The sequence below is a fragment of the Trichomycterus rosablanca genome, chromosome 2 (assembly GCF_030014385.1).
Source record: "Trichomycterus rosablanca isolate fTriRos1 chromosome 2, fTriRos1.hap1, whole genome shotgun sequence".
NCBI lineage: Eukaryota > Metazoa > Chordata > Actinopteri > Siluriformes > Trichomycteridae > Trichomycterus > Trichomycterus rosablanca.
Genome location: NC_085989.1, coordinates 23556195 through 23572593, shown reverse-complemented (window position 1 = coordinate 23572593; position 16399 = coordinate 23556195). Strand labels below are relative to the sequence as shown.

The 16399-nt window shown below is 41.1% G+C and overlaps 1 protein-coding gene across 1 annotated transcript in view; it reads left to right on the top strand.

Annotated features, from left to right (window-relative positions):
* cacna1ha (calcium channel, voltage-dependent, T type, alpha 1H subunit a) overlaps window positions 1-9301 on the top strand; it is a 105471-nt gene extending 96170 nt beyond the window's left edge. The window contains exons 33-35 of the mRNA XM_063012894.1: window positions 7430-7598; window positions 7694-7845; window positions 7953-9301. Coding sequence (XP_062868964.1) covers window positions 7430-7598; window positions 7694-7845; window positions 7953-8951 — 1320 coding nt within the window. The 3' untranslated portion in view covers window positions 8952-9301. The remainder of the gene's footprint in view (window positions 1-7429; window positions 7599-7693; window positions 7846-7952) is intronic.
* The last annotated feature ends 7098 nt before the right edge of the window (window positions 9302-16399 follow it).

The window sequence follows — 16399 nt, the reverse complement described above, 5'->3', positions numbered from 1 at the left end:
TAGAGTTTTAGTTTTGAGCTATAACTGAATCCCAAAATAATATGCAGCAGCTTGTCTAAAGCTGAACATCATGTTGTGTGTGTAGGACTGAGGGGTAAGAACCAAGTGCTGTTTTTAATGGTATTCTAATTATTATATTCAAAGTGCCTGGCCTCGGGTTAAACACTGGTTGAGGAATAATCAGGAAACTAAAAAAACTAAAAGGGGTTTAAAGAAGTAGACAAAAGATTCAGAGTTGCACTGAACAGACAGACACAAAGGGTATATATGGTTGGTGGGTGCAAGTTCAAAGAAACAAACAAAGCAAGGTTTGGGTTGCCATGGAAACCACAATGTCGAATGGAAAAATAATAACAGCAGGATAGAAACCCACTTGTGTGGTGCTCCTAAAGCAGGAAACATTACAAGTTCAATTTTAGAAAGTTAAAATTGGGTCATGAACGCAGAGATGTTCACAAGTCACAAAAGTGTCAGAGTCGAGTCACAAGTCTTTAGGCTAGAGTCCGAGTCAAGTCATGAGTCTTTAGGCTAGAGTCCGAGTCAAGTCACGAGTCTTTAGGCTAGAGTCTGAGTCAAGTCATGAGTCTTTAGGCTAGAGTCTGAGTCAAGTCATGAGTCTTTAGGCTAGAGTCCCAGTCAAGTCACGAGTCTTTAGGCTAGAGTCCCAGTCAAGTCACGAGTCAATATAATATACACAAAACATATATTGGAAATGTAGCATAGAAATAAACAAATAATATGTAAGTTCAGATGAAAAACAACAATAGATTAGCAACTGTATTTTGCTGTTTTAATTAGTGCCTTTACTTTTCTAGGTACCAGTTAAAAGCTTAAACTAACGTTTTGTTTTCATTGCAAATTACAGCACAGCGGTTAAAATCCCAAACACAGCAAAAAATCCATAATACTGCTTACCTTACCTTGTTCCAGATGCTATTAAATTTATAACCGTGTGTCCCATTAGGAATATATTCCATATTTTGTAAATGTGCTTATAATTAAAAACCTCCAAACTTTCCCCGGTTGTGAAGTAAAACACGAACCCGTTAGAAAGCCAATCAAGTGTTTCATTGACAATCATCTGTGTGACGCTGCAAGCTAAATACGTGCAAATAACAGCATTTCTTACTTACAATTAAAATCAGAAGGTCTGGTTGGTTCAGAAAGCGGTTCTTAAAATCATTAGCCCCAATTCTGTAGGAGCGTTCCATTCATATTATCTGTTATTGTGAAGTGCACAAGGGTATTTCACCATTTTAGGTAGGGAGCAACGCTTCATCACTTCACCGGAAGCTGGAACATTTACCCATTGCGTGCGTTGTGGGTTATGATGGCCGGAGCATTTTATATATATATATATATATATATACAGTATATCACAAAAATGAGCACACCCCTCACATTTCTGCAAATATTTCATTATATCTTTTCATGGGACAACACTATAGACATGAAACTTGGAAATAACTTAGTGTAGTCAGTGTACAGCTTGTATAGCAGTGTAAATTTACTGTCTTCTGAAAATAACTCAACACACAGCCATTAATGTCTAAATAGCTGGCAACATAAGTGAGTACACCCCACAGTGAACATGTCCAAATTGTGCCCAAATGTGTCGTTGTCCCTCCCTGGTGTCATGTGTCAAGATCCCAGGTGTAAATGGGGAGCAGGGCTGTTAAATTTGGTGTTTTGGGTACAATTCTTTCATACTGGCCACTGGATATTCAACATGGCACCTCATGGCAAAGAACTCTCCGAGGATGTGAGAAATAGAATTGTTGCTCTCCACAAAGATGGCCTGGGCTATAAGAAGATTGCTAACACCCTGAAACTGAGCTACAGCATGGTGGCCAAGGTCATACAGCGGTTTTCCAGGACAGGTTCCACTCGGAACAGGCTTCGCCAGGGTTGACCAAAGAAGTTGAGTCCACGCACAAGAAAGCCAGCAAACAGTTTGCTGAAGACAAGCAGTCCAAGAACATGGATTACTGGAATGCCCTGTGGTCTGACGAGACCAAGATAAACTTGTTTGGCTCAGATGGTGTCCAGCATGTGTGGCGGCGCCCTGGTGAGAAGTACCAAGACAACTGTATCTTGCCTACAGTCAAGCATGGTGGTGGTAGCATCATGGTCTTGGGCTGCATGAGTGTTGCCGGCACTGGAGAGCTGCAGTTCATTGAGGGAAACATGAATTCCAACATGTACTGTGACATTCTGAAACAGAGCATGATCCCCTCCCTTCGAAAACTGGGCCTCATGGCAGTTTTCCAACAGGATAACGACCCCAAACACAACCTCCAAGATGACAACTGCCTTGCTGAGGAAGCTGAAGGTAAAGGTGATGGACTAAACCCAATTGAGCACCTGTGGCGCATCCTCAAGTGGAAGGTGGAGGAGTTCAAGGTGTCTAACATCCACCAGCTCCGTGATGTCATCATGGAGGAGTGGAAGAGGGTTCCAGTAGCAACCTGTGCAGCTCTGGTGAATTCCATGTCCAGGGTGCTGGATAATAATGGTGGTCACACAAAATATTGACACTTTGGGCACAATTTGGACATGTTCACTGTGGGGTGTACTCACTTATGTTGCCAGCCATTTAGACATTAATGGCTGTGTGTTGAGTTATTTTCAGAAGACAGTAAATCTACACTGCTATACAAGTTGTACACTGACTACTCTAAGTTATATCCAAGTTTCATGTCTATAGTGTTGTCCCATGAAAAGATATAATAAAATATTTGCAGAAATGTGAGGGGTGTACTCACTTTTGTGATACACTGTATATATACTGTATATATATATATATACAGTGTATCACAAAAGTGAGTACACCCCTCACATTTCTGCAGATATTTAAGTATATCTTTTCATGGGACAACACTGACAAAATGGCACTTTGACACAATGAAAAGTAGTCTGTGTGCAGCTTATATAACAGTGTAAATTTATTCTTCCCTCAAAATAACTCAATATACAGCCATTAATGTCTAAACCACCGGCAACAAAAGTGAGTACACCCCTTAGTGAAAGTTCCTGAAGTGTCAATATTTTGTGTGGCCACCATTATTTCCCAGAACTGCCTTAACTCTCCTGGGCATGGAGTTTACCAGAGCTTCACAGGTTGCCACTGGAATGCTTTTCCACTCCTCCATGACGACATCACGGAGCTGGTGGATATTCGAGACTTTGCGCTCCTCCACCTTCCGCTTGAGGATGCCCCAAAGATGTTCTATTGGGTTTAGGTCTGGAGACATGCTTGGCCAGTCCATCACCTTTACCTTCAGCCTCTTCAATAAAGCAGTGGTCGTCTTAGAGGTGTGTTTGGGGTCATTATCATGCTGGAACACTGCCCTGCGACCCAGTTTCCGGAGGGAGGGGATCATGCTCTGCTTCAGTATTTCACAGTACATATTGGAGTTCATGTGTCCCTCAATGAAATGTAACTCCCCAACACCTGCTGCACTCATGCAGCCCCAGACCATGGCATTCCCACCACCATGCTTGACTGTAGGCATGACACACTTATCTTTGTACTCCTCACCTGATTGCCGCCACACATGCTTGAGACCATCTGAACCAAACAAATTAATCTTGGTCTCATCAGACCATAGGACATGGTTCCAGTAATCCATGTCCTTTGTTGACATGTCTTCAGCAAACTGTTTGCGGGCTTTCTTGTGTAGAGACTTCAGAAGAGGCTTCCTTCTGGGGTGACAGCCATGCAGACCAATTTGATGTAGTGTGCGGCGTATGGTCTGAGCACTGACAGGCTGACCCCCCACCTTTTCAATCTCTGCAGCAATGCTGACAGCACTCCTGCGCCTATCTTTCAAAGACAGCAGTTGGATGTGACGCTGAGCACGTGCACTCAGCTTCTTTGGACGACCAACGCGAGGTCTGTTCTGAGTGGACCCTGCTCTTTTAAAACGCTGGATGATCTTGGCCACTGTGCTGCAGCTCAGTTTCAGGGTGTTGGCAATCTTCTTGTAGCCTTGGCCATCTTCATGTAGCGCAACAATTCGTCTTTTAAGATCCTCAGAGAGTTCTTTGCCATGAGGTGCCATGTTGGAACTTTCAGTGACCAGTATGAGAGAGTGTGAGAGCTGTACTACTAAATTGAACACACCTGCTCCCTATGCACACCTGAGACCTAGTAACACTAACAAATCACATGACATTTTGGAGGGAAAATGACAAGCAGTGCTCAATTTGGACATTTAGGGGTGTAGTCTCTTAGAGGTGTACTCACTTTTGTTGCCGGTGGTTTAGACATTAATGGCTGTATATTGAGTTATTTTGAGGGAAGAATAAATTTACACTGTTATATAAGCTGCACACAGACTACTTTTCATTGTGTCAAAGTGTCATTTTGTCAGTGTTGTCCCATGAAAAGATATACTTAAATATCTGCAGAAATGTGAGGGGTGTACTCACTTTTGTGATACACTGTATATATATATATATATATATATATATATATATAATTGTCACACGTAACTAATGTTGCTGACTTTTTCTGTTGAGTTCGAGTAATTTGAAACGAGTCCGAGTCGAGTCTGAAGTCGCTGTGTGTGCGAAAATGACTTATGTGGCATAAAGCACAACTGGCTGGTGTTGTTCAAAAAACAGAAACAATAGTGCTAGAAGCATAGCAACTTTGTAATGCTCTGGCTTTGAAGGAGCAAGTCTCAGTAACTGAGGGCACTCTGACTGGACTGAATTTCTAATGTGTTTTGACTTAACTGGATTTTCTGGCTAAACAAGGCTTTTTTGGCTATTTTCGCTTTCAGTAAATATTTGAGTAAAGCGGTCAGGCTCTGAGCTAAAACTGTATGAAACCCATGAAACTGCATGGAACCCCTCCCCAAATCCACCCCAATCCTCCATCTCTAATTTATCTTTAGGGATAGCCTCAAAGTTTCTCCATGCTTTTCAAAGAGCAGATAGGAATGGAATAGGCCAAGTGGGGTTGGTAAAGTCAAACAAGAATGACAATGACCATTTTTACAATATTAATTAATCAGAGACATAAAGAGGGGGTACAATAACTGACCCAAATGAGGACATAAGGGTAAAAATCAGTTTACTATAAACTGGAATAGAGACAGGACCAAACTAGAACATTTTTGTGTTTACCAGTGACAGTAAGGTAAAAGCTATTTCTAGAGCACTCAAGATGAACTTTTATTGACTACAGTGCAAGTTGGCAACAGCACAAAGAATAGTGCTGAGGGGTTGTGGGAAGTGAGTTGTTAAGGTGGGCTGGGACTATGTACTCTTTCAGTCTTCGATCAGCTGTTTTGGCAGAGGAATTGATTTTTTTCTGGATCATTTAACTGGAATTAATGGTTGATGGTTAATGAATGGCATATTTTGACAAAAAGAGCCACATTCGCTGAATTATTAGCACTATATATAATATTTAAGGAGATTAATGCTTTATTAGTTAAATTTCCACTAAATCTTAATATTATAGTAATCATATATTGATCAGGTCCAGGTCAGTAAATGCAAAATCAGCTGCAAAGTCATTGAGAGATTTTATATAATGGGTAAACAAAAGTGGTAGCCTAGTGGGTAAAGCTTTGGGCTGTCAATTAAAAGGTTGAGAGGTCGAATCCCAGCTCTGCCATGCAGCCACTGTTGGGCCCTTAAGCAAGGCCCTTACCCCTCTCTGCTCCAGGGGCGCCGTACAATGGCTGACCCTGCACTCTGACCCCAGCTTCCAAATGAGCTGGGATATGTGGTTTTGTTGTACTGTACACGTGTATATGTATACAGTGTATCACAAAAGTGAGTACACATCTCACATTTCTGCAAATATTTCATTATATCTTTTCATGGGACAACACTATAGACATGAAACTTGGATATAATTTAGAGTAGTCAGTGTACAACTTGTATAGCAGTGTAGATTTACTGTCTTCTGAAAATAACTCAACACACAGCCATTAATGTCTAAATAGCTGGCAACATAAGTGAGTACACCCCACAGTGAACATGTCCAAATTGTGCCCAAATGTGTCGTTGTCCCTCCCTAGTGTCATGTGTCAAGGTCCCAGGTGTAAATGGGGAGCAGGGCTGTTAAATTTGGTGTTTTGGGTACAATTCTCTCATACTGGCCACTGGATATTTAACATGGCACCTCATGGCAAAGAACTCTCTGAGGATGTGAGAAATAGAATTGTTGCTCTCCACAAAGATGGCCTGGGCTATAAGAAGATTGCTAACGCCCTGAAACTGAGCTACAGCATGGTGGCCAAGGTCATACAGCGGTTTTCCAGGACAGGTTCCACTCGGAACAGGCTTCGCCAGGGTCGACCAAAGAAGTTGAGTCCACGTGTTCGGCGTCATATCCAGAGGTTGGCTTTAAAAAATAGACACATGAGTGCTGCCAGCATTGCTGCAGAGGTTGAAGACGTGGGAGGTCAGCCTGTCAGTGCTCAGACCATACGCCGCACACTGCATCAACTCGGTCTGCATGGTCGTCATCCCAGAAGGAAGCTGACGCACAAGAAAGCCCGCAAACAGTTTGCTGAAGACAAGCAGTCCAAGAACATGGATTACTGGAATGCCCTGTGGTCTGACGAGACCAAGATAAACTTGTTTGGCTCAGATGGTGTCCAGCATGTGTGGCGGCGCCCTGGTGAGAAGTACCAAGACAACTGTATCTTGCCTACAGTCAAGCATGGTGGTGGTAGCATCATGGTCTTGGGCTGCATGAGTGTTGCTGGCACTGGGGAGCTGCAGTTCATTGAGGGAAACATGAATTCCAACATGTACTGTGACATTCTGAAACAGAGCATGATCCCCTCCCTTCGAAAACTGGGCCTCATGGCAGTTTTCCAACAGGATAACGACCCCAAACACAACCTCCAAGATGACAACTGCCTTGCTGAGGAAGCTGAAGGTAAAGGTGATGGACTAAACCCAATTGAGCACCTGTGGCGCATCCTCAAGTGGAAGGTGGAGGAGTTCAAGGTGTCTAACATCCACCAGCTCCGTGATGTCATCATGGAGGAGTGGAAGAGGATTCCAGTAGCAACCTGTGCAGCTCTGGTGAATTCCATGCCCAGGAGGGTTAAGGCAGTGCTGGATAATAATGGTGGTCACACAAAATATTGACACTTTGGGCACAATTTGGACATGTTCACTGTGGGGTGTACTCACTTATGTTGCCAGCCATTTAGACATTAATGGCTGTGTGTTGAGTTATTTTCAGAAGACAGTAAATCTACACTGCTATACAAGTTGTACACTGACTACTCTAAGTTATATCCAAGTTTTATTTCTATAGTGTTGTCCCATGAAAAGATATAATGAAATATTTGCAGAAATGTGAGGGGTGTACTCACTTTTGTGATACACTGTATATGACAAATAAAGCCTTTTTCTATAAACAAAATTATACATATATTTTCCAACACAGAATGAAAGGATTAAAGAAATCCAGGAAAATTTGCTATCTCCACAGAAGATGTCAGTATCCAGGATGCACTCTTTGCCTAACGACAGCTACATGTTTCGTCCAGTGAGGCCCGCCAGTGCACCATACCCACTCCAGGAACTGGAACCAACTCAAGACTACCTTGAATTAGGTAAGTACCTCTATTATGGTTTTAAGGATTTTTAAACTAAATTAATTAAGTAGTCATGGTGACATAGTCTAATGAATAACACACTTTCTGAATAGGCTCAGTGACATCAATCCACTCCCAGCCATGTGAGGGCCATTCCTTGCTCCAGGTCCCTGGTGTTTCTCCCCAGCCCCACATTTGCATGCCCAGGATCCCTCCTCCAACACCATCACCAGTGCACATCACAAGCAGGACTCTGCGTAGGCAGGTACAGCAGCTACACATTTCATTTTGAGAAATTCTCTTTTAAGATGCTCTGTATTAATTGTATTATTTACATTCATCGCTTGTACCAAAATCCTTTTTTTCCTCCAGGAAGCAAACAAGAAAAATTCTATTGATGTGCAAACATATAACCCCAACCTGAACAAGAGTACAAAAGCTAGCTTGACCTTCCCAGTGCCGTATATTTCAGCCCTTAGCAGCCCTCAGGTGTCTCCTTTTCTGCACTCTCGCGGACACTTACCTAGCATTTGCACCCTTCAACACCCTTACAGCCAGAGAGATATCCCTTCCCGATCAGCCAGCCAGTCAAGCAGCAGCAGCCCCAGCGACTCCATGTCAGATTCTGGCGACCCTGTCGACAGGGAGGTGCATCACATCACCAGCTCAGCCAGGCTGTGGTCAGGAGCCCCAGCAGAGGGTCGGAGCCAGTCTTTGTCCCCCTACATTACACCATGGTCGTTGCCTGTAAAAAACTGCAGCAGTGCCACTAGTCTTACCATGTACAGCATCACACACAAGGACTACAAAAACTTTTTCAGTGTGGATACCAGGGGTTTTTTAGACAAGCCCTCTGGGGCTGAGGACCATCGACGGCACTCCATTGAAATTTGCTCTTCCATGAACGAAGATGCATTTGATCAGGCTGCTGGTGAAAAGAGACACCATCCTACACATGGACTGTCATTGCACGTGTCCAGGAAAAAGAAGATGAGTCCTCCCTGCATCTCTGTTGAACCCCTGCTGGAGACAGAGCACTTGCCATCTCTCTCGTCCATGAAGAAGCTGTCTGAAAGCATGCTACTGCGAAGAAGAACTCCGTCCTATGAGCTGGCTCTCCAGCGTGACTCACTGGACCTCCTGGAGCAGCAGGACCCCAGCCAACCTCTTATTAAAGTCGAGAGGCAGCACTCACACTGTGGTGAATATCTCTCTCTTCCACGGTACCCTTTTCACCATTCAGACTCCAGTTCCATGAGCAGCCTAGCAGGCATTTTGCATGAAAAGGACCTGTCCATACCATCTCCACCCTTTGACAGTGCACTTGAGGAGTCCACTGATTTTAGCACAGTAAACAGGACTGCTCAATGATAACAGATACAAACATTTAAATGAACCTTGTGGTGCATGCCAGACACTGTGGCATTTTTTATTGTAGGGCACCAGTTACTAATATCAATAGCCAAAGTTTTTCTGATATTAATATTGTGTTAGCCAGCCAATAATGGCAAATTTGATATGAGAGATTGAGCAAGATGGGATATGCAATTTCAGGTATCCATATGGAACTCTGGTTCTTATTATACTCCCAGTGCTCAATCACATTATTCTGAGTTCAGGACTTGTTTGTTTTTTATTTATTTCCTTATTCATACCATCTTGTCATTAATATTGCTGTTTCTGTAAAGACAACACAGATTAAATAAAACGAAATACGGACAAAAGCATTCAAGAACTGTACATGATCTGTACTTTATTAAATCAGATAATGTAAATTAAGAAAATAATGTATTGATAGAGAATATAGATCTATTCATATGCACATATTTTTATAGAGATCTTTAATGTTTTGCACATATCAATTTGAATTTAAAAATGTCTTTCGTTGTCCTCTTGTGAATGTACAATTTATAATCAAATAACAGTGGGATCGATTATCGTCTATTTAGACCTACTGATACTGAGATTATTTTTATTTTTCTATTGGGAGGTGGGGAATGACATATTTAAGTAGATCTAGCAACAACCAAACGTCAGTTGATCTGTAGCCTGAGTGCAATACACTGTAAATGTTTCTGTAAGGTTACCCTGTTATGTTGCTCGCTTTTAAACGTAACAATCAATAATATGCATCTCACTAATGTATACCTATACCATACTCATGTTCATCTCAATGTTTAAATATTTCACTCACCTACTCATTAGATAATTTAATAATGACCTTTTGTTACCCTTAGCTGTGGAAAAGCAGCATGCATGTAAAGGATAACACAGATCATTATAAATATATGCTAAACAGCATCATTTACACATCTTTGTTTCTTTTTGTTTTTTTCTTACATTTTTGTCAAGGTCAAGATAGTCTATTTGTCTGTCTCAAAAGAACTTTAAGCACACCATGAAGTCGTTTACCTCTGGTGTTATTTGTTTAGTATGAAGACTAACTTTTATAGAAAAGAAATGTTGTTTGTTTGTTTATTAGGATTTTAACGTCATGTTTTACATGGTTACATTCATGACAGGAACGGTAGTTACTCATTACACAAGGTTCATCAGTTCCCACAAGGTTATATGGAACACAGTCATGGACAATTTAGTATCTCCAGTTTACCTCACTTGCATGTCTTTGGACTGTGGGAGGAAACCGGAGCACCCGGAGTAAACCCACGCAGACACGGGGAGAACATGCAAACTCCACACAGAAAGGACCCGGACCACCCCACCTGGGGATCGAACCCAGGACCTTCCTGCTGTGAGGTGAGAGTGCTAGCCACCATGCCGCCCAAAAGAAATGTTGTATGGTGGGTGATTCTGCAACTGTGGGCAACATTTTTCACAAAGTTTTCAAAAATTATTTGAATTTTTATGAACAGCAAGTTCCAGCTCATTGTTTTAGGAATAGCTTCAGGTTTACTACATTGCAGCATTGTATTCCCAGGACAATGACAATATATTGCCATAGAGTATTAATATAATTCAGAGCCCTTGTGGTGCAGTGGTGAAAAAGGTTTCTTGGGCTGCTATTTTCCTAACAGTAACTTGACACTGGTTGTTAGTTACATTAGTCTTTTTAATAGAAAGTGCTGCATAATGCCAGAGTTTACAGAAAATCTAATTATTTACCATTAAAACAATTTATAAGACTATTTATAAGAACATCCGACAATTAATTTTATTGTCTGTGTTAACCAGAACTCAACATTTTGTGCAGTGTCATAGGTTAGGAGGTGTAAAGATTAACAGTCCAAATTCAGTCTGGATAATTAGTTAAAAAAAAGTAGTTCAATGTATGGTCTGAGATAGTTCAGTATTTCTAAAACTCACTCACTCACTGTCTTAACCGCTTATCCAATTGTGGTCGCTGGGGGTGCTGGAGCCTATCCCAGCTTTTCAATGGGCGCAAGGCACACAGTAGCACCCTGGACGGGGCGCCAGTCCATTGCAGGGCAGACATACACACACCCACTCACCTATAGGGCAATTCAGTGTCTACAATTAACTTGACTGCATGTTTTTGGACTGTGGGAGGAAACCGGAGCTCCCAGAGGAAACCCACGCAGACACGGGGAGAACATGCAAACTCTGCACAGAAAGGACCTGGACCGCCCTGCCTGGAGATCGAACCTTACTATACTATACGAGACCTTCTTACTATAAGGCGACAGTGCTACCCACTGAGCAACCGTGCTGCCCATTTCTAAAACTACAGCAATTTTTTTAAAGATATGGGCAGTTTGTCCACATGACTTTTTTACTGTTGAAGTTACAAATGATTAAATAATACGATATGGCTTTATCATATAGTGGTAAAGCTTTTAACATATTTTTGAAATAACCATAAAACAGACACAGAAAATCATATTTTATCATGAATTCAGTGAGGAGACTATAATATGATCGTTTTACTAAACTTGTAAGGAAATACTGTTTTCACCAAGTTAAAAATGTAAGTATAAATATGTGGGACCTGAAAGTGCCCACTGACACACAAACAGACATTATATTTACACTCATCGCCTATATTGTTAGATTCAGCTTTCTGGTTCATACATTTATTAACTGTATTATAATCTATACCAATTACATAGTTGCACTTTGTGGGTATATAATTAATAACTGTAGGCCATCTGTTCTCTGTACATCCTGTCACATTTTCTACCTCATTCTTCATTGTCAAAAATCTCAGTGTCAGTGTTGGAAGGAGAACAGTGCCCCAGTCATACAAAGCCAGTGATTCAGAACTGTCCTTGTCATACCTAATGTGTTACTGTGCATTTTAAATTGCAAAAGGGTACTAGTGAAAGTAAAAGTTCACTTAAGGTAAGCCTTTGATGCTTTGATGCCATTCTGCACCAGACCCTGAGAGCAAATTTGCTATGGTAACAGTAAACAATAGAAGTATTAACAACAGGACAATTCTTGGTTTGTGTACAACACTTTAATAAATCCACTGCAGTCAAGTTTTAAACATGGCGCTTATATTGTCTCACTGCAGTGGCCATTTAGTTTGACTAATCAACAGTCTGCACTGCCAGTCAGGAACACTTGGTCCTTGGTCATAAAGGGTAAATAAATTTAGCACGGGTCACTTGGCACTGGACTAAATGTGTTATTTAAAAATGTACCATAACATAGGGTAACATGCACCGGAGGGGCAATAGAGTCCTACTGAGGTCAATTTTTTGGATGGCACAGATGAGGGAGCAAAAGGTACAGAGCAACAAATAGGCCAAAAGTCATTAGTTTTATACCCATGAAGTGCATATATTTGGTGGGTGAGTAAATGATGAGTGTTTATTTGAAGCAAATATTAAAGTACATTTAAAACAGCTCACACTGACTGAGCTTTCACTATTACATACACAATATCATTAACATTACAGCCTAACTAGCTTATATTTGATGACGCTTTGAGCAGTGATCATTTATTACTTCTCAATTTTTGAATCCTAAATAGGTTAAAAAAAATTTAAACTATTGCATGTTTTAAAAAAATCCTGAATGTTTTTGATGATCTTGCTTCAGTTTGTAGAATAACTAACTATGTGCACTGGACTACAATATGGACTGTCTAGGTTTTCCTCTTTCTCTAGATCAGTTTATTCAGTGTCTAATGCAATATTTTATTTGAACTTTTGTAAGATCATTGTCACGTTAACTGACATGCAAGCAAAAGTCATGGCTGGTTTGATATTTAATTATACTTGGCAATTAATTATACAGAGCAACTAATGCTCGGATGATTTAATGCCTCTTAAGCTGGTTTTGTTTGTTAGCAGCAGGTCAAGATTTGATGATGAATGTTTAAACCATGATAGACATGAGTAAAGGGACTTGATATTTACGTTTTAATAGTTTGAGTCACTTAAGTGATTTTGAAAAAAGGAAAACAATTGAGCTTTTTTTCTACAGAGAAACCCAGAATCCTTGAATATTTCATTCAAGTGTTCTGTCCTTGAAGAATTTTGTTCTTAAAGCAAATTGTCTGCAATAATTTTGTTTTGGTTTATTTGATATTTCTCAGATGTTAATGCAAAGGATGCATTTAAATGGCTATACAATTTCTACACTGTATTATAACTTTTTATTGTGCTATGATCACATGTTGGTCTGAGCGACATTCTATATCATCTAAAGATAAACATTTTTATCTGAAAATAATGTGTCTTCATTACTGTTATTTAACATTACCAGCCAAACTTCACACACACACACACACACACATATATATATATATATATATATACACCGATCAGCCATAACATTAAAGCCACCTCTTTGTTTCTACCATATAGAAGCACTTTGTAGTTCTACAATTACTGACTGTAGTCCATCTGTTTCTCTGCATACTTTTTTAGCCTGCTTTCACCCTGTTCTTCAATGATCAGGACCCCCACAGGACCACCACAAAGCAGGTATTATTTAGGTGGTGGATGATTCTCAGCACTGCAGTGACACTGACATGGTGGTGGTGTGTTAGTGTGTTTTGTGCTGGTATGAGTGGATCAGACACAGCAGCACTGCTGGAGTTTTTAAATGCCAAGTCCCCTCACTGTCCACTCCTATCTAGTTGTTCCACCTTGTAGATGTAAAGTCAGAGAAGATCTCTTATCTATTGCTGCTGTCTGAGTTGGTCATCTTCTAGACCTTCATCAGTGGTCACAGGACGCTACCCACTGGGCGCTGTTGGCTGGATGTTTTTGGTTGGTTGACTAATCTCAGTCCAGCAGTGACAGTGAGGCGTTCAAAAACTCCATCAGCGCTGCTGTGTCTGATGCACTCAACAACACACTAACACACCACCACCATGTCAGTGTCACTGCAGTGCTGAGAATGATCCACCACCTAAATAATGCCTACTCTGTACTGGTCCTGGGAGAGTCCTGACCATTAAAGAACATCATGAAAGGACTACAGAAGGACTACAGTCAGTAATTGTAGAACTACAAAGTGCTTCTATATGGTAAGTGAAGCCGATAAAATGGACAGTGAGTGTAGAAACAAAGGTGGTTTTAATGTTATGGCTGATCGGTATACAGTGTATCACAAAAGTGAGTACACCCCTCACATTTCTGCAGATATTTAAGTATATCTTTTCATGGGACAACACTGACAAAATGACACTTTGACACAATGAAAAGTAGTCTGTGTGCAGCTTATATAACAGTGTAAATTTATTCTTCCCTCAAAATAACTCAATATACAGCCATTAATGTCTAAACCACCGGCAACAAAAGTGAGTACACCCCTTAGTGAAAGTTCCTGAAGTGTCAATATTTTGTGTGGCCACCATTATTTCCCAGAACTGCCTTAACTCTCCTGGGCATGGAGTTTACCAGAGCTTCACAGGTTGCCACTGGAATGCTTTTTCACTCCTCCATGACGACATCACGGAGCTGGCGGATATTCGAGACTTTGCGCTCCTCCACCTTCCGCTTGAGGATGCCCCAAAGATGTTCTATTGGGTTTAGGTCTGGAGACATGCTTGGCCAGTCCATCACCTTTACCCTCAGCCTCTTCAATAAAGCAGTGGTCGTCTTAGAGGTGTGTTTGGGGTCATTATCATGCTGGAACACTGCCCTGCGACCCAGTTTCCGGAGGGAGGGGATCATGCTCTGCTTCAGTATTTCACAGTACATATTGGAGTTCATGTGTCCCTCAATGAAATGTAACTCCCCAACACCTGCTGCACTCATGCAGCCCCAGACCATGGCATTCCCACCACCATGCTTGACTGTAGGCATGACACACTTATCTTTGTACTCCTCACCTGATTGCTGCCACACATGCTTGAGACCATCTGAACCAAACAAATTAATCTTGGTCTCATCAGACCATAGGACATGGTTCCAGTAATCCATGTCCTTTGTTGACATGTCTTCAGCAAACTGTTTGCGGGCTTTCTTGTGTAGAGACTTCAGAAGAGGCTTCCTTCTGGGGTGACAGCCATGCAGACCAATTTGATGTAGTGTGCGGCGTATGGTCTGAGCACTGACAGGCTGACCCCCCACCTTTTCAATCTCTGCAGCAATGCTGACAGCACTCCTGCGCCTAGCTTTCAAAGACAGCAGTTGGATGTGACGCTGAGCACGTGCACTCAGCTTCTTTGGACGACCAACGCGAGGTCTGTTCTGAGTGGACCCTGCTCTTTTAAAACGCTGGATGATCTTGGCCACTGTGCTGCAGCTCAGTTTCAGGGTGTTGGCAATCTTCTTGTAGCCTTGGCCATCTTCATGTAGCGCAACAATTCGTCTTTTAAGATCCTCAGAGAGTTCTTTGCCATGAGGTGCCATGTTGGAACTTTCAGTGACCAGTATGAGAGAGTGTGAGAGCTGTACTACTAAATTGAACACACCTGCTCCCTATGCACACCTGAGACCTAGTAACACTAACAAATCACATGACATTTTGGAGGGAAAATGACGAGCAGTGCTCAATTTGGACATTTAGAGGTGTAGTCTGTTAGGGGTGTACTCACTTTTGTTGCCGGTGGTTTAGACATTAATGGCTGTATATTGAGTTATTTTGAGGGAAGAATAAATTTACACTGTTATATAAGCTGCACACAGACTACTTTTCATTGTGTCAAAGTGTCATTTTGTCAGTGTTGTCCCATGAAAAGATATACTTAAATATCTGCAGAAATGTGAGGGGTGTACTCACTTTTGTGATACACTGTATATATATATATATATATATATATATATATACTGTATATACTGTGTATATACACACACACATTCTGCATGAGTTTCGACAGTGTGTGTGCTTAACTGGCCTGCCTGCAGTCCTGATCTGTCTCTCGTTGACAATGTATGGTGCTTCCTGAAAAGAAAAATCAGACACTAGAGTGTTGAGCTTTACAAGTCAAATATACAAGAATAGGCAAAAATTCCACTTCCACAATTTCATTAAAAAGAATTAAAAGAAACGGTGATGTGACCCAGTGGTAAACATGCCTCTGTCCCAGCTTTTTAAATGTGTTGCAGGCATCCATTTCTAAATTTGTTTATATTTACAATTAACTTTGTCATTAAAAACTGTGAACATCATTTGTCTGTTTAATAAAGGTTCAAATGAAATCTTCATGATGTAGATCTTCATCCATGGTAAAGTTATTAATCTTTTCTGTCGTTATGACATTTGTCTTCTTAACATTAAGCAGAAGGTAAAATGTTTTCATTATTTTCTTTCATTGTCTTTAAAAGGACCTTTAGGTCTTCCTGATTTTCACAAAAAGCCATGAGTTTTGTGTCATCCACATAGCAATGGCTATTGATGTTTCCTCCACCAATCTTGAATTCTTCTCATTCCTCCTC